The 26541-nt window shown below is 42.0% G+C and overlaps 1 protein-coding gene across 8 annotated transcripts in view; it reads left to right on the top strand.

The window, feature by feature from the left end:
* The window catches only part of ALDH8A1 (aldehyde dehydrogenase 8 family member A1), a 43863-nt gene extending 19053 nt beyond the window's left edge, over positions 1-24810 (top strand). Inside the window, exons 7-9 of one of the 8 annotated variants that reach the window (XR_014017161.1) lie at positions 1682-11160; positions 11878-11943; positions 14114-24810. Coding sequence is in view for 1 of the 8 variants with exons in the window: in XM_081250439.1 (XP_081106565.1) it covers positions 1682-2134 (453 nt within the window). In the remaining 7 variants the exon portion in view is untranslated. Of the gene's footprint in view, positions 1-1681 lie in introns of all 8 variants that reach the window. The other 7 variants (XR_014017165.1, XR_014017160.1, XR_014017162.1 and 4 more) reach the window with 7 other exon arrangements.
* The last annotated feature ends 1731 nt before the right edge of the window (positions 24811-26541 follow it).

Here is a 26541-nt window from a genome sequence, read left to right as displayed (position 1 = left end):
TAACTACTCTCTGCTCTCTCCTCTCAAGAAAAGGTTTTATAAGAATATTTCATTGCATTTTATAGCACATTAACAGTTACAAAGTTGTTTTCCTGAGCTGCAAATGTAGATATCATTGTGTCATCCAGTGATACTTTCTCTAGAAAAGAAATTCAGTTTAGTGTGTAACTTACACGTTAAATAATTTGATAAGTTCACAACTTGAAGACTGACGCTTCTCTTGGTATTTTATTATCCCAAGAGCGTCAAAGAGAGAATCATGTAATTTTGTTTAGACATAATCATCTCAAACCAGAACGCTCCTTGAACTGTTTGAATCACTGATAAAGGTTTTGGCTCTGCATCCAGCAGGGGCCCCTGGAGACTCACCTGCACTCGCCTTGTTCACAGAGGACGCTGCCTCTGGCATCTTTTAATTAATGTGACCGGGTTGCTTCAACAGAGCAAGAGAGTCAGGGAAGGAAAAGTCTAGATCTATTGTGGATTCTACCCACGAACTCAACGAGACCTTTTCTGGGAAAGCTTTGAGATCTTTGTTCATGTTGGGGAGGAAGAATAGCGGGGAATATAAAGCTCTACCAAATGCTCTATTTTTCAAACGTCTTTGACTTCATGGCTTATTAAGTGTTCTATAAACTGAAGCAAAATTAATAATGAGACAACATTATCTTTTTATTTTTACATGGCAAACATATAGCTCTACAATGAATATAGTTCTACAATGGAGTACTAATCTAATATTGGGGCAGAATGCTCAGATAGATAAATGATAATCCGTAGGATTCCAAAATATCATTCCAAACTTTACCCGGCCTTTGATGTACTATTTGACTGTTGTTTTAGACTTTTACTTTGGGGGATTACTTTTCTACTTCTTCTATGCTTATAACTCCCCTCAAGGGTAGGAGAGTGTATCATTGTGACTTCAACAACATTTTCAAATATAAATAGATATACCATTATATAATGAGTCATTTCTATAACCAATATTAAAAAACATCTGTCATTATCTCCAAGTCACTGGGTCAACTTATTACATAATTTATTTCCCATTATTGTGAGCTTTACTCTATTACCTAGATATATTTTCACAATATAATCAGTACTGAGATGAGACATTAGCAATTATTTGTTCTGGAAGCTCAGCTATTGAAGGGCACCCTGGCTTTTAATTAAGTCTTATACACCATTCAACTTCCCATTTTCTGCAATGGACATAGTCTCCCCAAAAGTGAGAAAATATTAGCCTGTGTATTTAACTACTGAATATACCTGAGTGTGAGTTCTAGCTTTACTGTCTATTATCCGTTTGAACCCTCTACCCTTTCTGAGGCTCAATTCTGAGGCTCAATTATATAATCAGCAAATAGGAGATAATAATATGTAGTTAATAGTTTTGAGAGAATTACCTGAGAATGTGAGAAAAGCATTTATCTGCATGCCTAGAACTTAGACATTAAATAAAAAACTCTCCTCCTCTTACCTATGAGGGCTGAATGCCCAGATAATAGTTAGAGCACTTCTGCACTCAGGCTTATTTAGCAGCTGAGTGAAAATATAATCAACCTTAGATTTTGGGGGGGAATGACCTTATACATCTTGATGCTTCAAAAATATTGAATTTTCTCTGCTTTGTGTGAAGACAAACGATAAGTTGTTAGTATGTTTTTTACCTCTCCAGGTCAGAAGTTACATCAAGAAAGCTCGCATGGAAGGGGCCCAAATTCTGTGTGGTGAGGGAGTGGATAAGTTAAACCTCCCCCCCAGGAATCAAGCAGGGTACTTCATGCTTCCCACGGTGATAACAGACATTAAGGACGAGTCCTGCTGCATGAAGGAAGAGATATTTGGTCCAGTGACGTGTGTCGTCCCCTTTGATAGTGAAGAGGAAGTGATTCAAAGAGCCAACAGCGTTAAATATGGACTGGCCGCCACGGTGTGGTCAGGCAATGTGGGACGTGTCCACCGGGTGGCCAAGAAGTTACAGTCAGGCTTGGTCTGGACCAACTGCTGGCTCATCAGAGAGCTGAACCTGCCTTTCGGGGGGATGAAGAGTTCTGGTGTGGGTAGAGAAGGAGCCAAGGACTCTTATGAATTCTTCACTGAAATCAAAACCATCACCATTAAACACTGACCTTGACCATTGGAGAAGCTGTTACAGTTGATTCCTGGCTGCAGAGAGAATCAGTCGTCCAGTGTGGTGAATGGAATTCCTGGCATAAATTTCAGCCATGTCTTGACTCAGCAGAAGGTTATCTCTATAGCTTATCCTCTGTACTTAGTATTTTCACCCTCTGGTGAAGAGATGCTCTCTCTTTTCAACGAAGAGTTGAAGAATAGGAAGGCACAAAATGGAAGCCAGACAATGATGAGGCTCCTCTTAACTTGTGTCTTCATGGTATTTTTTCATCATTTTGATAAAATTCTTGGAAATTCAGAGATAACCAGATTTATTTTTTTTCATTTGCAAGTATACAGTAAAAAAAAAAAAAATCTACAAAGCCAAGAGAAACAAATCACCATAATTTCTACCTTTGGAGAGATTGTAGAGATTGTCTCCCCATCCATCAGACATGGGCATGGCTCACTGGTAATTGACTGTACCTCATTATGCAAGGGGGCCGTGAATGTTGATGATGTACTTTACATGGGGTTTGTCAGAGCAGGCATATATGGTAGGTCTCACTAAATATATCTGTATAAGGACAAAGAAGAATAAAATAACTACTACTTTTGGAGGAAACTTAGAACAAGGAGAGTTTGATCCATTCCTACTATGGAGTCTAATCAATTCTAATTCTTAGCGTATGTATCTCAGGAGACTTAAAATTTACTAATCCTAAAGGAAGCAATAAATGTTAATCAATTTTAGTAAGCAGTATGGCATACACCTTGTTTATGAATTGTCTTTTATTCATCCTTAGCCTCATCCTCTTAGAAGCATGGACTTTTTACTAAATAATAGTGGTATATCTAGCACTTGTTTCCTGAATCCCCCAATAATCAGAGGAGAAATCTGAGGTTTACAGAGATTAAGTAGCATGTTCAAGGTCACACAAATGGTGTGGGGAAGAGGAAGGATTTGAACCCGGGGCTCTCAGATTCCATACCCTATGATCTCTGGCCATTACGCGCTTACCTTGGGTTGTGCTTCAGAAGCAGCGAAGTCCTTATGGTTCATGGAACACATCGTGTTGGGTGTCCCCTCTGTGTCTCCCTCCTGCTTTGCCTCTCCTCCCCCCCCCCACCCCTTTTCTCCTACCTCACTCCATTCAGTCATGCAACCCAATCCATGAAGCCAGGAATTTCTCCAGTACAGCCCTTTCCATGCTGACTGAAACGATCTGTTTGCATGTCTCATTTCCTGATGGGACAGGAGTTGCTGAAGGTCAAGGCAGATGTTATTCCCCTTTGAAGTTTCGGTTCACAGCCCAGTGCCTGGAACATAGAAGGTGCTCAGAGTGAGTTATGGGATGGAACGAGGTCTTCCTGGGGCACTGGGGTATTTTTTGTGTGGCGATTGGGGGTTTGGGTCAGGGGGTGCAGAATAATCTTTATACTTCTGTGTAGAACTTGGCATATGTTGGCTTGTTTACAAATGCTGAAAAATATAAGTCCCTTTGAGGTCAAGTGGTGATGTCGGATCATACCTGGTTCTTAGCTTCTGCCTCCTCTCTCCTCTCCTTTCCTTGCTTTCCCTCTTCCCCAGCTGAGGTTCCTTGACCTTGATCAGATAAGTCTAGGACCAGTTCTGAGTGTCAGCAGGAAGAAATTCAGTAGCTCCAGTGTCTAAGAATTTGCATCTTCACTCTTGTAGTTGGTCTGATCCAAGCTCATCCTTATTTCTAAGACCTAAGCCCTATTTTGATTCCAAATTCTGGCAACTGAACCTCTTAGCTCCCAGTGCCTGAATACCCATCTCACACCACACTGGTTTTCTGTCCAGGAGAGTATTCTCTCTAGGATTTGGAGTCAGCCCTGCTCTTGTCACTTCTTGCCTGGGCTCTGGATCCCGCCTTGTGGAGGGGCCTGCTTCCTACTGACACATTCTGGATGCCATTTCCCTGGATCTGTGTCTCTTTGGGTCTCTAGAAGCTCCTCTGGGCTCACGTGTCAGTCTCATGGATGCAGATTTGACCAAATGCTGTTCTCCCTCAACTCACCACTGCCTTAGTTCTCAGTTCAAACCACTGGCTACAGTGTCTCAGTGCCCCAGTTAGATTTTTCCTCATCTGTTCTATCCCAACCAAGAGGGTGAGTTTAGTCCTAAAACCTTACTCGTCCCTGGCCATCTCATACTGTCTCAGGCCCCACATCAGCTAAGGGTGCCATTTGGGTCTGTGCCTACCCCACTACAGAGTCCCACCAGAGTGGGTCCCACCTCTGTGGCCATGGGGCTGTGCTCAGAACTGAGGTAAAGAGAATCAGGAGAGATGGTCACAAGGGTTTGAACTATATTTTTAACATTTTATTTCTAAGCTGGATGATGGGCACTTGGGCATTTACTATACTATTTCCTAAGTAGGAAATACTTATATACCAAAGGGAGAGTGGCTGATGTGAAAGACAACCTGGAGCTTGCCCAGGAGAGTGCTGAGCAGAGGCGGAGCCACGCCAGCCTCCGAGGGCCTGGGCTCAGGCAGCAGGGATGGAGAGCAGGAGCTGAAGGGGCAGCAACAAGGACCTTGCGGAGCAGCACTTCTCAGATTTTGATGCGCTTCTGATTCACTGAGGACTCTTGTTAAAATGCAGACTCAGATTCAGTTGGTCTGCAGTGGGACCTGATTACACTTTCAGCATGGATGGACTTAGAAGACACTTTGTGAAACATGGGTGCAGGTGTCTCCCCACTCCCCAGGTCCCTGGAGCAGCTGGCTGCAGCATCTGCCCCTCCTAGAGACAAAGGAAGTGCTCAAAAACCAGAGTAGAAGAGCTTCCTGGGGAAGGCCTCCTGTATGGCTGTTGGCACAAAGCGGGAGATAACTCGGGCCCTTCGCATGCAACTCGGAGGAGGCGGAAGGAAAGGTAACTCCACCTAAGGGTGAGATCCACCGAAGAGTGTCACCATCTGTGAGAAAGTCTGCCTCACTTCGAAAGTTATGAGGATACAAGCTCAACCGTCTGAATAGCCTAAAAAGAAGCCTGTCTCTGACCCTCTCACACATGGAACTGTACAGTTAGTCCCCCACTCAGTGATGGGTCTTATGGGTAAACTGCTTTTCCAAACTGCAAAGAATAACTTTGGCAACTACCTATAATAACCAACCAACATGCTTTCTTATTAAAAAAATATTACTGACCAATCAAGGATCATCAAATATTTGGTAAAAGAGAAATGTCAAGATGTGTGAAAAAGCGACTGACCACAGGAGAAACAGATAAAAGAAAGGAGACAAGAAAAAGTGAACTAGCATCTTCAGAGAGGTTGGAGGCAATAGTGGGTTCCCACAAAAGAAGAGGCTACTATGAAAAAAGAGCAGGCAGGAAACATGAAGGAAGCCATGAGAAATTAAAAATTCCCAAATTTTAAAAATCAGGAGAATTGAACCATTGGTATGGCTGAAAACTAAATCAGTAATCTGGAAGATAAAGTTGAGAAAATAGCTCAGAATGTAGAGAATGACAGAAAAGGAAAGTATCCAAAAGTTGGGATGGAGGATAGATCTAGAAGTCTATTCATATGAAACTAATCCAAGATCAGAGAACAAAAATGAATAATCAAATAAATTAGAACAGATAACTTTCTTGACCTAAAAAAAGACTTTCAGATGGAAAATATCCATCATGTGCAAGGAACTATTCTGTTGAAATTTTGAAATTCCTAGTATAAAGCTTTCAGAGAGAATTACCAGGATACCTACAAAAAAACAAAAAACAAAAAACCCCAGAAGATTAATAATATTGATGCTAGAAGACAGTGGAGCAAGACTTCAAAATTCTCAGGGAAAATTATTTTGAACTTCTGCCGGCAATTATAGCCAGCAAACTGTTACTCAAGAATTAAGACAAAATAAGATATCCAATGACTCAGAAAGTTTGTCCTATGTACTCTTCCTGGAATGACTTGGGGATGTAGTGCAGGAAAAGGAAAACTGAATCCAACTAACAGAACTGTCTGAGGAATAAAATGAAAAGATGTTTCCAGTTACCAGCTGTTAATCAGGCCTAGAAGGCAATTGGCCCAAATTAGAACAAGGAAGACAGGAGGCAGTGATTGAAGAACATGTTTAATAATCTGGAAGATCTTAGATATGTAAGAAGGTACATGTATGGCTTTTCTATCCATTAGAATAAAGGAAATAAAAACTATTCAGATATCATGATAAGACAAAGCAAACTGAAATGTGACAAGCCTTGGAAAAATAGAAGGGGTGTATGTAAAAAGAATCCATTTTTCCATCATTTTTTTGGCGGGTGGATATTTTTGATAGCATAAAATCACATTCCCATCTTTATGGGCCTTACATACTACTTGATGCTGCAGTTAATATTTATATATTTTGAATATCTGAATACCTGTTACTGGTTTTCAGTTTTTAAAGTCAAACTATTTTGGAAACTTACCTAAATTAACCTTGGAAGATGTCCTCCAGCGCCCTGAGTGCTGCAGGTCTGCCCAGAAGGAGGTTCTAGAGAGGCAGACCCAGGAGACCCCTCCTCCCACCTCACCTGTTCTTTCCCTCCTGCCCACGCAGGGAGGATGAGAGGCCCTTCTGGCCATCTGTAATGGATATTCCCCTAAGCCTGAGCCCAGACTTTCAAAAGAAATCTTCAAAACCTGTGGTCCTTCTTTGCTTTGGATTTGCTTAGCTCCTGGCAATTTCTGGTGTCCTTTTCTTGGAGCTGCTTGCAGCTTCCTGTCACCGCCATTAACAGTGGATAGAACCACCCCAAGCTGTCCCAGCCATGAGCCCCTCACTTCAGGCTTTGCAGATGAGCGTTTCCAGGTGTACTTTTAGGAAGACATTTTGCTCATGCGTATCTAAAGCAAGCCTTCTGGAATATGTCCCGGTGTTCATTAGTCTAACGGTCCCAAGCGTTCACGTTGTCAGTCTCTGTTGCCACACTTGTCAGCGCTGCAGTCAGTACTGACTCACCCAGGGCCTGGGCAAACCATTGGCCTCACTACTCTGAGGCTTCTGCCAAACAAATGCTAGGTAGCTCTTCTGGGAAGAGTCATATTTCTGATTGCAGCCGGCCATTCATCAAGTGCCTGGAATTTGCCTAATCTTGTCTGTTGGCCCAGGATATGCCCTCTTCATGCTCTGATTAAGCTTTTGCATCCCACACCTCATTGCATTTCTCATCCACATTCCTTAGTCCAGTCTTTATTTCAGGAGATATCATTATACTCCAATCTCAGATAATTGCCATTCCAGTGTGACTCAACAGTTTCTAACAAAACTTTGAAAAATACTCCTTGGAATAGTAAGGACTGGTGGAGTCACTGAATCATAACCAGGTAGAGTCTCCAGGGATCTTGAGATCACCCTGTACAGCTCTCTCCCACTCCCAGATGGACAGCTGAGGCACAAAGGGATTAACTCACTTGCCAAAGATCTTACAGCAAATAGAGCCTCTCATTGGAACTGGATGTACAGAAATACACAAGTATCAAAGAGGTAGAGGTATTCTGAGGACAATGGAAATAATTGCAAATTCTGGTAAATATTTTGGTATTCCTCCCACAGATAGTAGGCAGCTGGCCTCTATCTCCACTGAGGATAAGATATGGGGGCTGGGGGGAAGGTTCATAATTACAGTTTGAGTTTTTATGTAAAAGAAGTACTTCATTGGAATGTTTCAATCTCAGAAATAATGAATGGTGAAGGAGGGTGGGAGCCCCTTTCTGGACTCTAAGCACGGCTGGTGCCCCTGTCAGGGGCAGATCAGCTGCAGGGGTGAGGGTGGGGAGTAACTTCTGTGACAGCCTGAGCTCACCCGGTGCTGGTTGCCAGTGTGGAAGCGGATTCCTGCACAGCCATCAAACGCTCTCTCCGTAGCATGCAGCATCTCATCAAGGGGTCCACATATCAGATCACAAGGTCTCCCTCTGGGAAATAAGCAGCAGGGGTGCACAAATTTCTAAATAGGAGAAAACTGATTTTCATGCAACATCCTTGAGAAATCAGAGCGTGTAAGAATCATCAAGATGGGTAAAAGCTTGAAGATCAGCATATTTCTCTCTTCAGGGGGATTTTTGAACTATTTCTCTGACATTTAAAGTTGAGCAGAATACCTGCTTCTGGAGTCCTTTTTGCATTCAGTTCAGGTATCTTGGGTGAAATGCGCTCTCCTACTAAGTAGTAATAAATCACCAGAAAGCAGTTCCAAGGGGTTATTTATAACTCCCTGGGATTCCATGTCCCCTGGCTGGGACTTGGGCTGAGTTAGTGGTCTGTGGTCAGACTGTGTTCCATCATCAGGATGGATATTGCCCTGTTCCCTGTGGCAGTGACATAAAGCGCTTATGACGCACTTGCTCTGAGCTGTGACCACCCTCTCCTCTCCTCTCCTGCCCTTCCTCTCTCTGTTAGCCTAAATAAGGGAGAGAGTTCACAGCTCCTGGACAGTGGTCACAAGGAATGTACTGCACCCTTTCCTCAGGATGTTCTTAGTGCATCCTAATCTTGAGAAAGACTAACTCCCTGAACTTTAAGGTTAGAAATAATTAGACAAGAAAATCCCTTCCCTTGATTTCTTGTAACTGTCAAAAATGATGAGTACTGAAAACATTGCTCCAGGCCAGACTTCTCACTCTCCGTGAACCTTTGCACTATATTGTTTATAGAAAGAATATGACATCCTGTGGCATGATAACATGAGCTTTGCTATTTCTGCCTTTTGACTGTTCATTTTGCTTTGCTATCTATCACAAGAACCCAGATAGCTCCAGAAACCTAAATAAATGCTGTAATTACTTCAGACTGTTCAACACACTCTCCCTGTCATTCACCTCTCCTTCATCATAGAAGAAATCACCTTCTGTCTTCACCAACCCCTTTTGGAAAAAAGATTTAAACCATGGCATCAATAGATAGATTTGTATATCCTATTTTGATTGCTTTGGAGGTCAACCATACAGAAAGCGACATTTAATTTTCAAGCTCTGAAGGATCTGAAGGTGGCCCAGTCCTGTTTTCCCTTTTGTCATCATTTGTATATTATGAAACATACAAAAGTGTCATCTCTATGCTTCCCACGCAGTGCTCTGAAGATGAATTTCAACACTCTTCTATTCTCCACAGACTGCAAACTCCCAGAAGGCAGGGATTATTTTTTATATTAGATGCATGCCAGGATTTTTTTTTTTTTTTTGCTGTGGCACGGGGCATGCGGGATCTTAGTTCCCAGACCCCTGCAGTGGAAGCATGGAGTCTTAACCACTGGACTGCCAGGGAAGTCCCTGGTGTCTTTAACAGAGTGGAGACTGAATACAAGTTTCCTGTACTAAATTTAATAAAAATAAAAATCACTATATGACTGTATGAACTGTCTTGTGTTCTGGAGAAATAACGTACTATTTACGATGAGACTGAAACCAAGTCGTAATAATTAGGCTAGTCTTTACTTATTTCTGGGTAGGTGCATTCATCCCACAAACAAGAATACAGAAGCCAGGCGTCCTGGCCCATCAGACAGTCTGATGCCAGGTGCTTGTTCTTGGCAAAAGGTTGGTGGCCCAAGTGGTGGGGAGTGGAGCCAGAGCCCTCAGACCACTCAGGAGGTGTGGCCTGGCCCAGGCCTTGTTCAAGTGCATTGTATTCAGAGAGTTCATTAAAAGTGACCCCTTGACCACCACTCTTCAAGGGCCTTGGTTCCACTGTGTAGCTGAAAGCCAGTGTTGTGTCACCAGTGCCTTAGGTCTCCCAGAATGACTCAGAGAATTTCTGTAATGCTCTCAAAAGTGTATGTCTGGGATCTGAAGGAGGAAGAAACATCTTGTACTCAAAAACTTAAGGGAGAGAGTAGGTACTAACAAATCAATCTAATAACAAAATGTCAAATTGACAGCATGAACTAACATTTTTGTGGGAATTTAAAATCAGATATGTATTGACTTAAGTGTTTCAGATTAAACTCACTAAAGCAATGAATTCATTCCTTATAAAATGAAGCCTTCTAGTGGGATGATCTGGCCATTTAATGAGGAGGTGACATCATGGGCCAGAAAAGTCCCTGGGGCCAGAGCTTGGACGTGTCATTCACAACTTCTACTTTCAGTGTCTAAAACCCTGCAAACATTTTCTTCCCTTTTCCCTTCTTTATTCCTGTGATAGTTCTCTTATCATGGAATATGTAAAGTTCTGAATGACATCCATGCCCGAGAAACAAAAATATTCATCTTATTGCTGTAGTATAGAAAAAACTTTTCCTCTATCTTCTTAGGTTTGTCCCTGGGGCCTGTAAATTAAACTAACAAAAGACAGATTAACAAGAAAAAAGGTAACAAGTTTACTTTTAATTTTATGTCTATGGGGGCTCCAGAGAAAAGAAATAAAGCCCCACCCCAGAAGCAGTTATACCTGGGGGGAAGGGCTTATATACCATTTTAACAAAGGGCAATAAATTGTGGAGAAGGGACTAAGTGAAGGAAAGAGGGTTAGGGCTTCTAGGGTTGGTAAATTGTGGGAAGGTAAGTATATGGGGGAAACTAATGCTAGATAAGGGTTATTTAGTAAGATTTGTTTATGCAGACTCACCTAGGTGATGCCTCCATCTCTGGTGATAAATGTTCTCTTTCTGGTGTGGGAGAGGGTGGGGGACACCTGCACAAGGGGAATTTATGCCGTTTTTTGGGTAGATATTTTGCTTTCAGTTCAAAATAATCCTTATACCATAATGGTATACTTTGGGGTGGCATATACTGATCCCCTTTATTTTATATATTTCCCATCTCTTAAAGAAAACAATGCCCATTACAGTCTAAGTGAAACAATATTTAGATGTTACACTTGGATGAGAATATTCTGGGAGAAAAACATGCCCAGTTGGGGGGCAAGTGATGTGGATGCTGTGAGTAATTGGGATTTTTAAACATAGGGTTTTCAAGGCCCTGTGTACTCAGAGAGCTTCATATGAACAAGGAGAAAATGCAAAGGCTAGTACGGATTCTGTATTTCTGGGTTCCAGGCTTATTCGATGACAGAAATGAAAAAGGTGAGTTCCGGTGGGTAGAATCGTCATTTTAAGAAGCTCTATGAAAAAAGGAGTTGAGCTAACCCACAAGGACTTTACCAAGCCTAACTACTAGTCTGTTGTGGTAAAGTGGACAGGAAGTCCACGTCATGAGTGTGAAATGGAAGTGGACATTTTTCATAGTTTTCTCAAGATTTTGTATCTGAAACGAATCTTTTCAGTAATAACATAGAACAGAGATTTCATCAAGGGTTTGATTTTTAGTATGTTATATTTTCAATATTCAATGAGAATATTTTGAATACCCTTTGTATTTGTAGGGTCATACAATGAAACACAAAAAGAAGACCAGATTCTGAGTCTTTTGCTTCACAGAGCTTTTAAGTGAGGGAGAATGAAAAAAGATGACTAAAGAATAAAAACAAAATTAAATAACGCAAACTCATATAAGTAAATAAAATACAAAGCAAGGTGGAAATTATCACAAGGTGGTATTTTCCTCATAGGAAATGGTCAGGAAAGTCTGGAAAAGCACAGGGTTTAGTTAACGGGTGGGATACTGAAATGCTAGAAAAGGAAATGCATTTATGAGCATGGAGACAGTTTTAGTAAAACGTTATTGTGATCATGTTACTCTTTTCTAGAGGATGATTCCGTTCTTCAGGAATTGGTGAATTTAGTGGCTCTTGCAAAAGAGGAGTGTTTCTAAACAGACGTCTCTTTTATCCCTTTGCCCAGGCTGAGGTAACTGTGCGTGAATTGTGTTCAGTGTGAGTTTCCTTAAAAGAAGCCAGGTCCTCTGAGGTAGGTTAACTGAAGCAATGCATTCTGGTCCTGGGAGTCTCTGTTTAATTTGGGGACACTCACTGTCTTCTGGGGAGCTATTTGGTTCACAATGATTTTTCACATCCTCATTTGCTTTCCTCCAGGAATTTCTGATCTCCCGTTAAACTTTGCTTGGCCTGTTTGATGTTTATTTTATGGTGTGGAATTTCCCCCATTTGGATATTTATTCTTGACCTGATTTTTTTTTAACTGAATGGAGATTTCCTGAATTAAATAATCGCATCCCTAAAAACGCATGTTTTGTAAGAAAAACTTTCTTTCTTTTAACAACTTCTCAAATCCTTTGAAGCCTAAGTTTGCAAACTGTTACATTTCTCTAGCAGGGTTTACCTTAAAGATGTTAGCACGGGATTTTAAAATGCAAATATTTCTATACCCACCTCCCTCTGTTGGAGCTGTGGAATGATGTACATATTGGACCTGGCCAGATTTAAGGGCACACCGTGCCTCAATCCTATTTGACCTTATTCAGTCACTGAGTCCCACTTGGCTTGCTGTGCCTTACGATGGATGGAAAATACTGAGAGGCTGCCTGACCCATGGCGGGCTCAGAGGGGGTTCATTTACCAAGGTCTGGGCAGTGCTGAAGTGACTGGCAAATGACTTCAAGGTAATAGGAAAAATAGAATCTGGAGTTGAACTAGTTATCCCCAACCTCAAATCCTCCTCAGTGGGAATGACATTAATGAATTGCATTTCATAACTGTGGTGGGAGACCTGGGACCACAGCACTCAGCTTCATTTGCTTTCAGAGCTTCACTATGTTGGAACATAATTTATTTGGGAGTTCCCTGGTGGCCTAGAGGTTAGGATTCCCGCCTTTCACTGCCGTGGCCTGGGTTCAATCCTTGGTTGAGGAACTGAGATCCTGCAAGCCGGGCAGCCAACAAAAACAACAGAATAATAATTGTTTGTTTTCCCATCCTGGTGACATAAGCTCACCAAAGCTGAGGAGGTTGGGATGACTCCTTTCACAAACGTTATTAAACCTTCTCTGTAGAACCAGACAGAGGGCCTGCAGTAGCAACTGCCTCGGTGTGTGTGATGCCTGTGTGGGCACCTCACCTGGGAGTTGGGATGTGGAACACCTCATTCTTTTCATTTTTTATTTTTGGTATGTTTCATAGAGTAATTTTATTTGTGTGCTGGTCTCTGCAATTTTTTTTTTTTAATATCTGCCTCATCAAACATTCTCCACCCTTAGGTATTTCTCAGATACTGTCAGAACAGCCTGTGCTCAGAGCTTGTATCACGGGCTCCCCTGCAACCTGTACACGCATTTCTGTCACTGAGTATTGCTAAGTAAGATGAAGCGTTGAGATTATGGGGATTTGTATTAGGTTACAGATTCTTGAGACAGCATGTGAGGTTGCATGACAACTAATGTTCCCTGGTGCAGTTTTTGAGAGTAGCCTCTCTGCAACCTGTGCAGTTTTTAAGGAAATGGCTGAGTGGTTTTGTTTTGGTCCGTGGCAGGGAATGAGGACAGATGAGGAGACACTCGTCTTAGCTTCAAATTGTGCCAAAGAGCAGGAACAGAAAAAAAGTCCAGCCTGGCTAGTCGTCCTTGGCACTGACCTGGCGCATGAGCTGATGTGCACTGAAGTACCCTCCTGGTACAGGGATGGAAGGTGGCTGGGGAAAATATGGGCTCCTTTGGGGCTGGCTGTTTCCCTGCACAGAGCTGCTCTGTATTGGAAAGAGTTGATGCTTTTCATTTCTCTGCTGTCTTGAGGGCCCTGGGGTGGGAGAGCCCTGGTGTGGGAGAGCTAGGTGACCCCTGCAGCCATGTGTAGCCTTTCCCCACAAGAACTCTGGAGGACCTCTGGGAGGGGAAGTGAGTGAGATTTCGTCAGATCTATTTGTATACCCTGATCTAAGCATCATGGAGCCTGGCCACTTGGTTTATGGCTCATGGTCTCTGTCAATCTGTAGACAGTGTGAGTTTCATTGGGCTGAAAATGGCTTCATTATGAATGTTTCTTGACCAGCCGAGGAAGTACATGCCGAGGACAACGGTGCTCCTCAGGTAATGAAAAGAAAATGCCTCTCTGATCATGAATTATTTTTTACATCTGAATTGGAGTTCACAAATCCCAGTTAACATAGTTTTATTTACTGGTTACAGGACTTGAACAGAGTGAGAAGAGCTTGGACTAGTAAGGTAAGAACAAGTGGTTTTGCTGTATTGTTCAGCGCAGGGTCTGGTATAGCTGGGGCACGGCCTGGTTAGTTGTAGAAGTCTAGAAAGAGCTAGGACCCTGCACTGGATGTCCCCAATGAAGTGGGGGACAGGTGCTGGAGGGCCTGCCCAGCAGAGCTGGGGCAGGCAGCGAGAGTACCATTGAGGCAATGACCACCAGGGAGCAGTCACTGAAAACAGCTGGAAGCAGAAGGACAGACATTACAGTAGAAAGGAAGAGCAGCAGAGGTTCCCAAACTCTGGCAAGCAGGGCTGGTCTCAGGAGATGTGGTTGTAGACAGAAGGCTCTGCTGGAATTCAGGGGTGGGGTTCTGATTCCCAGAAGGGAGGGAGGAAAAAGCAAGACAAAACTCCAGTGCTAGACAGTAACGCCAGCAACAGGACAGTTACCCAGGAGGGAGCTGTCACTAGTCTTACAGGTAAAATAGTCTCATCTTAGGGACGTGGTTATGAGAACTAAGGTGCAAGGTCAGGGTTAGACCAGACTTCATATTGACTTGAGCCTGGAGCTCCTTTGATGCCTTGTTTCCCAGCCCAGGGGATGCTCAGTCTGGCAGGGCTGATGAGTCTGTGTATGAAGTTCAAGTGGATGGTGTGTGTGGAAGATGGGAGGAGGTGGAGTGAGAAACAGCTGCAGAACCTGCGACCGAGCCCAAACCGGATCCTTCTCAGTCTAACAGAGCTATTGTGAGCTCAACATTAGATACAGTATATTATAGCACTTACAAAAGAAAATCCACTTGAAAACTATTAGGTGAAATAAGAATGGAAGGATTGAAATTTCATGAGACAGAGGTGCCAGGCCATCTTCAACCATAGAACAGTTGCCTGTGCTGTCTGTTCTGTCAAACCCTTCCCCCCTCAGGCTCCTACCATCCACTTCAGTCACTCCTACCTATTCTACTTAGCTTTTAAAACTCATTTCAATTACCGTTTCTCAGGGAAGCCTTTTCTGCATCCCTGGCTGGGCAACATCTTCCTTCCAAGTTGAGTTAGAATTTTACATAGTTTGCCTGATTATTTAATTACCTTGGGTCTCTCCCACTAGAAAACAACTTCATGAGGACAGAGAGCATGTCCGTCCTGTTGGCTAATGGGTCCCTAGAACCTAGACTCGTTCCTGGTATATTTCAGGTGTTTACTAAGTATTCGTTGAATGCATGAGTATTTTGAGAGAAATGGGACTTATTTTTGTAGGTGAAAACAGGAGCATGACTGTTGGTATCCGGTACTGTAGACAGCTTATGAAAGTAGGTTATTCTGTAAACACATTTCAAAGACTCGCAATGAATTTGGGGAGACCAGATTGGAGGAAGTTATAAAGACTCTGAGTACTGACAATTAAGTAAGTCCTTATATATTAGGCCCAGGTTTGACCTAAAGATAAGCAAAAGTGAAGATAAGTAGTTTCTTTAAGGAAATTCAAGTTCACTTATAGGGCAAATAGATGCCAACAAACTTTTATTTTTCCTTCTCCCTACCCCCTGCACCCTGTATCCTGTCCACCCATATGTATATAGATAAATAATATAAAAATAAACATTGAATACATTCTTTAAGATGACCATAGGTCGTGCCCATAAATAGAATGGAGGCTGTGGAAGTGAGGTACCCCTCATTCGGTTTTGATGAATGTTAGAGTTCTTTGGTTTCCGGCAACAGAATCTACTATTGGCTGTGGTGTAATTCACATAATTGAAGGGAAGGCTAGAAGACCAGGCTTGGGAATTAATAAAAACTGGCACATCTCTATGTAGCCAAAACTACTACTCAGTCTTACCTGGTTATGGCTGTTTTTAGGCCTATTCCATTTTTATTCTTTTTATCATGTTGCTTGGGTTTCAAATTCTAGGAGAGAGCAGCTTCTTGGGTTGCTTTCAGCCCAGAACATCGTAATCAATACTTCCACCAGACGTTATCCAATGGGCAGAGCTAATTTCTTAAAAAATAATGGAAGTGTTCTTTCCCAAAGAAGGAGATGAGAGTTCAGGGCACCTTCAACAGACAAATAAATAAACAAAATGTGGTGTATACAGACAATGCAATATTATTGAGCGTTAAAAATGATGAAATTCTGATCGTTGCTACTGTATGGATGAACCTTGAAAACATGATGCAAATTGAAATAAGCCAATGCAAAAGGGCACATAGTGTAGATTTTCACTTATATGAGGTACCTAGAGTAATCAAATTCATAGAGACAGAAAGTAGAACAGTAGTGGGACTGCCCTGGTGGTCCAGCGGTTAAGACTCCACGCTTCCGTTGCAGGCGGCACGGGTTTGATCCCTGGTCGGGGAACTAAGATCCCACATGCCGCATGGTGAGGCCAAACAGAAAAAGACAGAAAGTAGAACAGTGGTTACCAGGAATTGGGGAGGTATTGTTTAATGGGTATGGAGTTTCCGTTTGGGATGAAAAAAGTTCTGGAGGTAGATGGTACTGATGTTTGCGCAAAAAGGCAAATGTACTTAATATCACTACACTGTACACTTAAAAATGGATAAAATGGTAAATTTTATGTTATGTATATTTTACCGCAATAAGAAAAAAAAGTATGGGATAGCTAAAGTCAATGTGTCAAGAGAGGGATAATAGAAGGTCATGGTCATTGGAAGGAAAAGCCACCTGGGCACTGGTGTGGTGAACCAGAAACCTGGACCCAAGACCAGCTCATCAGTGAGCAAGTCACCAAACCTCCTTGACCTCTTTTTCTCATTTGTGGTTAGAACCCAGGACCCCATGTTCTATCTCAGAGGAACTGGGTTATCCTGTGAAAGTATTTTGTAAACTTATAAAATTCTACACACATGTAGGCATTACTACCCGAGGGCATGGAAAAGCCTGGTGTAAATTCATATTTCAGTGACCTGGATGGTAAGTGGTGACCGCCACTTCCTTAGGTTAGTATTTGGAAGGTGACCCTCCCAGGCGGATGGAAAGGGTTAGAATCAAAATAAGAGCAGGACAGGAGACAGCTGTTCATAGGCATGCTGCCAAATCGACCTGGGCCTGAATCACCCTACCATGCTGCTACTCCATTAAGACTTACAGCCTCCATGGGAGGCCAGATACATCCACAGCTTCAGTGGAGCAGCCCGTCTTTCCAGCTGAGTGTCTCTAAATGGCTTGCCAACAATGAAGCTGTTAATTAACATCCATAAAACCCAGTAACGGGTGCCTGTTGGATACAACTGACTTATGTCTGGTACAGGAGCTGGGCAAATAAAAGAATGATTGATTCCAGGCATTCCAAAGATTTGGCTTTAGATATCAATGGCCTATTTCTGTGATAACTGCTTATTTTCTGACACGAGATGCAAAATACAGAATTAAAGTAGGTTTCACTGCAAGATTCTTCTGGTTCTGTCATTTGCATAGATTAAAACTTTCAGGGAGGGCCCATTATTAGAGTTATGGTTTGATCAGCCTCAAAGGTGATTGGAATGCTACCAGCTTTATAACTTTGGGGTAGAATTTTCTGGTCACTCATTCAGGGATGGCACTTGGCTTTTTCACTCTTGGCTTTATGCAGTTCCAACCACCTGCTGAATAGGGGCTTGAGGTTAAAACTCTAGAGCAACAGTTCTGAGACACATAACTCCTTCCAAAACACATGAGGGCTACCGGGCTCAAACACCTTCTCACAGCTTTGTCCTTAGATGTCTTATCCTCAAGATTTTATTTCTTTCTTTTGAATCTGGCTGTATTATACAGCATATAAGTATGTTATATAGCAAAATTATATCTGTATATATATATATATGTATATGTATGTATATATGGATACATATGTCTTATCCAGTACTTCTACCTGTTCTATATGGTGGGAGTAGAAGGGGTAGTTCCTATGTATGTCCAGTTTACCATCTCAGTTAAGAAATGGAGCAAGGAGTCCATATTATTAACTTTTGAAGATTTTGATGCTTGGCCATCCAGGAAATCGGGGAACCAAGATGATGTTGCCTTTCTGGCACTTGGTGTGTTCTCTTTGGGCTGGTGATCCCTGATTCCATGGTGGCCAGTCCATGACCATTTGTACTCACTGCAGCCTTTTTGGAGCAAAAAAACAGACCCTACTTATTACCATAAAACTCTCCTTTTTAAGGCATTGAAATTATTGACTTATATTGCTTGAAAGTGACTTCATTTCTATGTAGCCAGTAATAGATCAGGGTTGGAGTAGAGGACTTGGGGGAAGAGACGTGGTAAAGGGGGAAAATGTAAAAAGAAGGAGAAAGAGGAACAGAGAAGGAAGAATGAGAATGAAGACAAAGAAAAGGGGAAGGAGGGGAAATTGGACGGCCCAAGACAGAGGAAAGAGTAAGAGAGAAAAAGAGATGGGGTCAGGGAGAGGGCCATCCTCCCTGCCTTCCTCTCTCTTGCTCTCTGGATGATTCACTGTCTGCTCTATAGCTGACAGCTTCCAGCAACAGCTGAGTCTTGGTCTGTGATTCCCTCTGGAGGTGGAAGCTGGCAGGTGAATGCACCCACAGCCTGCTCCTCTGTAGACCCCACCCTTCATTTGTCAGACACACTCCAAGTTCAGCTCAGCCCCAGGAGCCTGCCTTGGTTTGGCCTGAGGGAAGCCCTTTTTCAGAGCACACCTCACCCAGGAGAGCCATCAGTTGCTGCTTTTCACAATTTCCAGATACTGAGATTAGGGCAAGGCTGCTGTCACCACGTTTTTTTTCCTTTTTGAGCTGGAGTGGGACGTGTTGGGGAAAATTTTTAATCAACCCAATTGATGGGTCGCAGGGAACATCAGTGAAAATCCCACATGCATGAAAGGCTTTTGACAGACCTCTTGAACGTTCTTGAAGATCTGAAGACTCAATCTGATTGACCGACCTGCATTCAAATGATCTGCCATACAAGTTTCACTCCAATGCACAAAATTAATGTGAGACTGAATTGTGAGATTGATGAATTCCAATGAGTTCTCTCTTATAAATAGCAGTGTTTGGTGTGTGGTGCTATTTAGAAACTTCTAGCACCCCCATTCTATTTATAAACTGTTTTTATAAAGCATAGGGTTTAAAGGCTGAAAGAGACCTTAGAAATGCTGTAATGAAAAGAGCACTTTCCAGTTTCAGCCCTGAACCCCAATTGTTTGTGACCTTGAGTAAACCACTGAACTTTTCTGGGTCTGATTTTCCTCCTCTGTAAAATAAACTGCTTTTACTGCCTGTGAGGTTACTTCCGTTCTCACTCTCCTTTATGTATCGTCCCACTGTGGTTTCTCACTGTGAATGGGGTTCTGAGAGTTAAGCATCCCGGCCAGGGCTGCCCTCTAGTCAGGGACAGGCCACGCCACTCCCCACCTCCCGCCCTTCCCGCAGTGAGTTTCACACATGCCTGCATCACACAAGGGGTGGGGGGTGGGGCAGAGGGAGCCAGAGCAGACCCATGTCAGCTCTAGAGTTATCAGCTCAAGATGGGGATCCTTGGTGGGTGGGAAATAAATCTAGTTCTCAGACCTCACCAGATTGGTTCTGGGTATAAATCTGCCAAGAATAAATCTTTGTTCTTTCCTGGCAATTAAAATGACATAAGGCAGATTACTAGGAAAGAATTGAATTGATTATGTGTGCACGAGGAATTCACATACATAGGAAGAATTCCAAAGACAGCAAGGTAAGGTGAAGTACATATTCTGAACGAAGGAGAAGGAGGTGGAGGTCTGAGGCTTTAAGAGGAAGTAAGGTCATTCACAGGAAGATAAGCAGAGTTAATGTTTGGTAAACTGAAACAGGAAGGAAGGGGGCAGGGCATAGCCTTTAAAAGAATGATGGAGCCACAGGACATGGCAAAGACTGGTTAGAACCAACTGGGTCCAAGATGGTGGAAAATTCAACTTCCAGTAGACCCTGAGCCTCCTTATGTGCTCATTATAATACACTAACATGCTAAATGACACACTCACCAGCACCATGACAGTTCTGAGGCCAACCATAAAAGGTCAAAAAGTGGGCAGTGGCCCAATTCCCTGCCCTTCCCCTGAAATAATTGGAACAATCCTCCCACTCATTAGCCTATGAAATTACCCAGCCCATAGAAACTAACCACGCCATATTTTGAGGCTTTCTCACCTTCTGAGGTTGTCTGTAGCGTGTTTCTCTCTAAATAAATCCACTTCTTACCTATAGCTTTGTCTCTCACTGAATTTTTTCTGTGATGAGACATCGAGAACCTCAAATTCACAGGAAACAAAACAAATGTTTGCTGGGCCATCCAAAGACAATGGGACACAGAGAGGACTTGGATCAAATGGGCTCTGCTAGGTTCCTCCCTGTTCACCACACCTAATCTTTACTGTAGTTATGCAAGGTGATAGCTCCTTCCTGGGACAGGCCTCCTGTCTTACATTCTTGTAGGCAGTTAGAGGGAAGTTCAAAGGTTCTTCCTGAGTCTTTTGTGTCTCTACTGTTTTCAGCTTGAAATGCACATGCCAGAGTCACACCTCTTGGGGTGACCTGCCCTGAACCCCATCACTCCCCTGCATTTCTGTATCTTTTCTCCTCATAAGAACACCAGTCATACTGGATTAAGGACCCACCCTAATTGGGTATATAACCTTATCCACTACCTGGATGACACCTTTTCTCTTTCCATGAGACTGACCTTCTGCTTCTGGAGGATGGATGGGGCAGTGGGGTGAGAGTCATGGATCACTTTGGCCAACCTTTATAAGGCTGAAGGGAGTTGGGACAGCTCCTTGGCACTGTGTTTACAACATGAAGCTATGTTGAGACTACCGGCCTCAGCTTTGCAACGTTAGCCAAAATTTCAAGACTAAGGGAGACGACTCATGCAGCATTTTGCTACTTATATATTACAAATGTGCATGGACATGGGAAAATGTCCACAAGGGCACATTCACACTGTTATTCTGGGGAGTGAAACATCTGTGGCTTCTTTTCGGTGGTATTATGCGTGCACGGGGCCACTTTTACTATTTGCTTTACACAATTTTATATTGCTTAACTTTTAAAAATAACATTTGCTACTTTCATCTATACAAAAGTTTAAACATGAATAGCTCACCTTTGGGAATCTTCCTTTTACTAGGCTGTAGTAAGCAAAGGTGTCAAAACAGTGAAAGATATTTCCTTTCAAAAAAAACAAAAAAAACCCCCCCAAAAAAACCCTAATTTGAAAATTATTTTCTGAATGTGTGTCCTATGCATACCTTTGGAACCCAGTCTATTACTTACTTTCTTTGTTCTGAAATTCCAAAGACCTTGTACAGGTATTTCCAAATAGGAGGAGATAAAGGCAGGCAGGCAGGAAGGAAAGGAATTACTAATCAATGACAATGGGACCCTGAGGACTGTGCAGAGGTGAGCTGGGCTCTCATTCTCTTTAACTTTACACTAAAGAGTTTATTGTTCTTTAAATTTATCTTGCAAAGATTCTATTGCAAGCCTGATTCTTAGTTCAATAGGGCTGTACTGATCTGATTACATCCTCCAGGACCTCTGAGCTTATCTGTCTCCTCAGAGGTAGCACAGAGAACTCCTCGAAGTTTTTTGATTAAATTATGTGTCCAAGGGCAATAACCAAGAAATCTATTATGCTTCAAGAGTTGGTCAAGTGCTTGAAAGTGATGAAGAGCGATCCAGAACTGCAGGCTCCTGGCCTGAAATCCAACGCTGGAGTCGGTTTTGCTGGCTGGTACTTGGGTTCATAGTTTGCTTTGAGCCTTAACCACCGGGAAAGCTGAAGATGAGCTAAAGCTTTCTTCTCAAAGAGTTTAACTGAACTGTGAATTTAAACACCAAGAGCTAATGAGAGCAGAACACCATGGCTAATAAAGATAGAAAAATCATCCAACTGCATGAATATTTATAGATATGCAAATTTAAACAAGGAATACAATTTGCTACCTATCAGACTAATGGAGATTTTAAAAAAGGACAATAGCCAATGACTAAGGAATCAAGCACTCTCATATACTGCTAAGGGTTAATTGGAACAAAATTTTTAGAGTGTAATTTTTCAATCTGTATACATATGTGCACAAATTTCAATCAGCATTAACACTTTTAGGAGTTTATTTCAGAAAATAACTTAAATATGCACAGTGATTTAGCTACATGCTGCTTCCTCCAGCCTTATTTAAAAGGGTGAAAACCTGCACATAAACTATATGTCCTACAAAGGAAATATGTTTGAAAAGCATCCTATGCTTTTCAAGCATCTTTTGTTGAAGAGCAAAGTGTTTTTAACACACTATGTCTACATTTTTGGTGGCCTGATGGTTTGGGGTTTTCCTCCCCAGTTTTCCCTTCCTGAAGCTTTTCTGTCTCCCAAGAGAGGCAGGGCACATACAAAGCATAACGGAATGGAGTCCTTATAACAGAACTCAAAGTGGGAAAAGAGAGGAAATGAAAGAGAGAGAGAGAGAGAGAGAGAGAGAGACTTTCAAGCACACTAACAAATAGCAAGAGTTATGCTAAGAAGTAATCACAGTGGACAGAGTAAAAGATCTGTTTTTACTGTCTTTTATTTTGTTATTTCTTTTTGCTTTTTTGTGGTTTTTTGGGGGACACCTTGAGTCAATATTAGTTAGAACTGTGTGTCTCTCATTCTCTTGGGACCCACAGCATTAACTAGCAAATCTACCACAGAATCCAGTTGGTGTGTTCATGGGAAGGTCTGTGGTCAGGGAGGGCACAGAGACCCAGAGAGCATTTTATGTGGGTCTAGTGGAGACAATGTCTGTATAGTTTTGCTAATGCTGGTGCTGGAAATTTCAATCTAGGTATGGTGGAGGGTCCATTTGAAGATTTATCTGTGGAGTAATGTGCTTCTCAAATGCAGCTATGCTCTCTGCATTTAAAACCTGCCCTGCCAATGGCAGAAGTTCATGTTTACTTGAACTTCATGCAGAAAGGTGCTCCTCCTTGTTAAGGCTGAAAAACTTCCAGAGACCTAAATTGACTTAAAATACATGCTCAGGGCTTATTTTGCACAGCATATAGTTTACCCCTTTCAGGTGATTTTTTTTTAAAGTAAATTTACCAAGTTGTGCAACCATCAGCAAAAATCTGCTTTTAGAACATTTTCATCATATTTCTAACATACACATTTACTGCTCATCTCCATTCCCCCTTTTCCCCCCAGCAACCAGGAATCTACTTTTTGTCTCTATATCTTTGCCTTTTCTAGATATTTCATACAAATAGAATCACATAACATGTGGTCTCTTGTTCCTGGCTTTTTAAATTGAGCATAATGATTTTGCCATTCATCCATGCCACAGTATATTTCTGTAGTTCGTTGTTTTTTTTGTTTTTGTTTTTGTTTTTTTGCAGTACCCGGGCCTCTCACTGTTGTGGCCTCTCCCGTTGCGGAGCACAGGCTCCGGACGTGCAGGCTCAGCGGCCATGGCTCACAGGCCCAGCCACTCCGCGGCTTGTGGGATCTTCCCGGACCGGGGCATGAACCCGTGTCCCCTGCATCGGCAGGCAGACTCTCAACCACTGCACCACCAGGGAAGCCCCTCGTTCTTTTTTTTAAACTGCTAAATCCTATTCGATTGTATGGATATACAGGTAAATTGACTCTTAAGTACTCACTACAAGTATTGTTTCAATAAAGGATATACACAAGAAGAAAATCAACCTGCTGAAATTTTAGTTGCACCAAAAATGTATTTCCAAGATAAATTTTCTAATGGAAATAGAACGTTCATTTTATAATACTCTGTCTAATCCATCACCAACCTACACTTTCATTTTTAAAATAAATATTCATTGAGCTCATGCCAACTGCTGTGCTAGGTTTTGGTGAACCGGGCATGGATAAGACATGATCACTGCCCTACACTAACTTGTATTTTTATGGGGAGTCAGATCTAGAACATAAAAGGAAGCAATGAAAACGCTTGGGTGTTGGTGGGATGTCAAAGTAGACAGACTTAAAATCCTAAATTGGAACACTTATACATTTTAAGGTTCCTTTAAATTCCTGTTCCAGATTCATGATAGAAAATAAATGACCCCATTGGGCATAAAAACAAGTCATTTTCAGGGTCTACAATTAAATTCTAGACTAATAGCATGACTTTCATGACTTTGATGACCTTGGAAAAAGTCGTACAAACACTTGCTCATCTGAATATACATGGTGGGAGGCATGAGTGACAGACACTTCTCTTTGTTGACCCAGTATCCATACCCCTCCTTCTCTATTAACAAAACCCAAATTTGTTTGGGTAGTAGTAGAAGTCCTTTGATTTCAGAAAGGATAGGGCCTACTCTTAATCCCTTGGAATGAACTGTGATTATTCTAAACCAATTATTCCTCTTGGTCCAGGGATGACTGTGTGATCCAGTTTTGGCCAATAAGATGCAAAGGGAAGTCTGCAAGGTGACGCTTCTGGGAAACTTTTGCTTTCCCTTGTTCTTGCCTAGAATGTGGATGTGATGTCTGTAGGTGCAAAAGGCATTGGAGAGCAAGAGACAAACAGCATGAGGAGGAAAACAAATAAGCTGAGGAAGATAGGTCTGGAAAGATGGAAGGAAACATGGTCCCCGATGATGTCACTGAACAGCAGCATGAGTCCAGACTGCCCACTTCCAGATTTCTCATTACACAAGAAAAAAAAAAAAAGAAAATAAACTTATTTGTTTACATTTTTCTGTGCATGAATTTTTCTGTTACTTGCTGCCAAAAGCACTCCTAGCTGGTAGAGTAAGCTTGTCAGATTCTTAGATGTTTGGAAATTGAGATGAAGGGTAAATATATTTGCTGACAGAATTTAAATTTTAAAAATTTATTCACTTACCTATTCATCCACTAAATATTTATGAAATATTTACCAGGTACTAGGTCCAGTGCTAGGTGGGGGGCTGAAATGCTATTAAAAAGGTAAAAGTCTCTAGGGAGTAATGTAAAAAATATGCCATACTGAGGTCCAGCACAGCCAAGTGCACAGACAGGATGGAAGTGACCTTGCTCACTTGAGTATCTAATGAAGAGTCTCGGCCACGAGTCCGGCCCAGACCCAAGCTGAATACAACCACAGACTCTGTTCTACGAACTGAAGCAGGAAGACACTATCTCCCATTCACTGCTCTGATTGGTAGGGCCCTTCTAGAGCAATGTGCTTACAGTGCTGGTCCCTCGTTTTCAGGACATTGACAAAATAGACAATCCGGAATGATTGTGCTGATCCAGCCTTAGGGAAAAGAATGGGTGTTGGGAGGTATGAGACTGAGATCCAATGCCTGCCTCTGGGTGGGCACAGACCTCCAGATGGTCCACCTGGCACAGCAGAGCTCATGTCATTGGACACGACACTGATATTGGAAAGCTAATTATACGGATATGGCTCAAATGCATTGTGAGGGAGGTGATGTCTGTTTCCTTCCTGCCCAAGCCTCTATAATAAAAGCATATTAAACAATTAACCAATCAGCTCTTTCATTATTTATGTATGGTCTAGAATGTGGAGGCAATGTCTAAAGAATTCTGTTCTTAGTTCTTATTAATCTAGAAGTCTCTGGTGTCTTAACACTCTTATTGCCTCCCTGAGGCTTTGGGTCAGGATCACTTTCTTCCCTCTACAGCAGCTTCTTTTTGGCAGTGGTGGAGGGGGTACTTTTTTTTTTTTTCTTCCTGTAGAGTGGGCCTCCCCTTGGTTTAATATTCAGAATTATTTTATTATATATTCATTGATTCAGAAAAGCATTGCAGAGTCAGATTCCTCTTCTGCTTTTGTGTACACTTTTGTGATCTTAAAAAACCCTTCTTTTTCACTTCTGTATCTTTTACACATTCAGGGCATTTTTTCACATCTTAGAGTCATTTCATCCTGTATCTATCTCGTTGTCAGGTAAATCATCTTAAAACCCAGTTCTGATCATGTTCTTTCCCAGAAATCTTCAGTGCTTTCCAATGGCTTACAGGAACAAGCTCAAACTCCTTATTCTTGCATTTACGAAATGATCTAATCATGTCTCAACTTCCCTTTCCTGCCTTATCTCACACTATTCTCCTAAAAAGTCTTACTCAGGTTAAGTTGATCTTCCTGGTGTTTATCAAACGCCTTGCGTTTCATTTTTTTTTTTTTTAATAAAAAACTTTTAACATGTTTTCTGCCTCCATTTTTTGTGTTGCTCTATTTTTTTCCAACATCCCTGACTGTTATCCGAATCCTAGTAATTTTTCCAGATGCAACTCAAGAAACCCTTTCTCCATAAAACCCTTTCTGGCCCACTGCCTGAAGCCCTGGTTCTCAAAGCAGTGAGGGCCATTCCACTCTGGGACACACTTTATTTGTTGATTAGCCTGATTATTTACTTTTCATAGTTGCTACTTATGTTTGTATATTTTCATGCGAATT

This window comes from Mesoplodon bidens, assembly GCF_964165515.1.
Source record: "Mesoplodon bidens genome assembly, chromosome: 12".
In the NCBI taxonomy this organism is placed as follows: Eukaryota; Metazoa; Chordata; class Mammalia; order Artiodactyla; family Ziphiidae; genus Mesoplodon; species Mesoplodon bidens.
The sequence above is the reverse complement of the archived record's forward strand: the minus strand, read 5'-3'. Positions and strand labels throughout refer to the sequence as shown.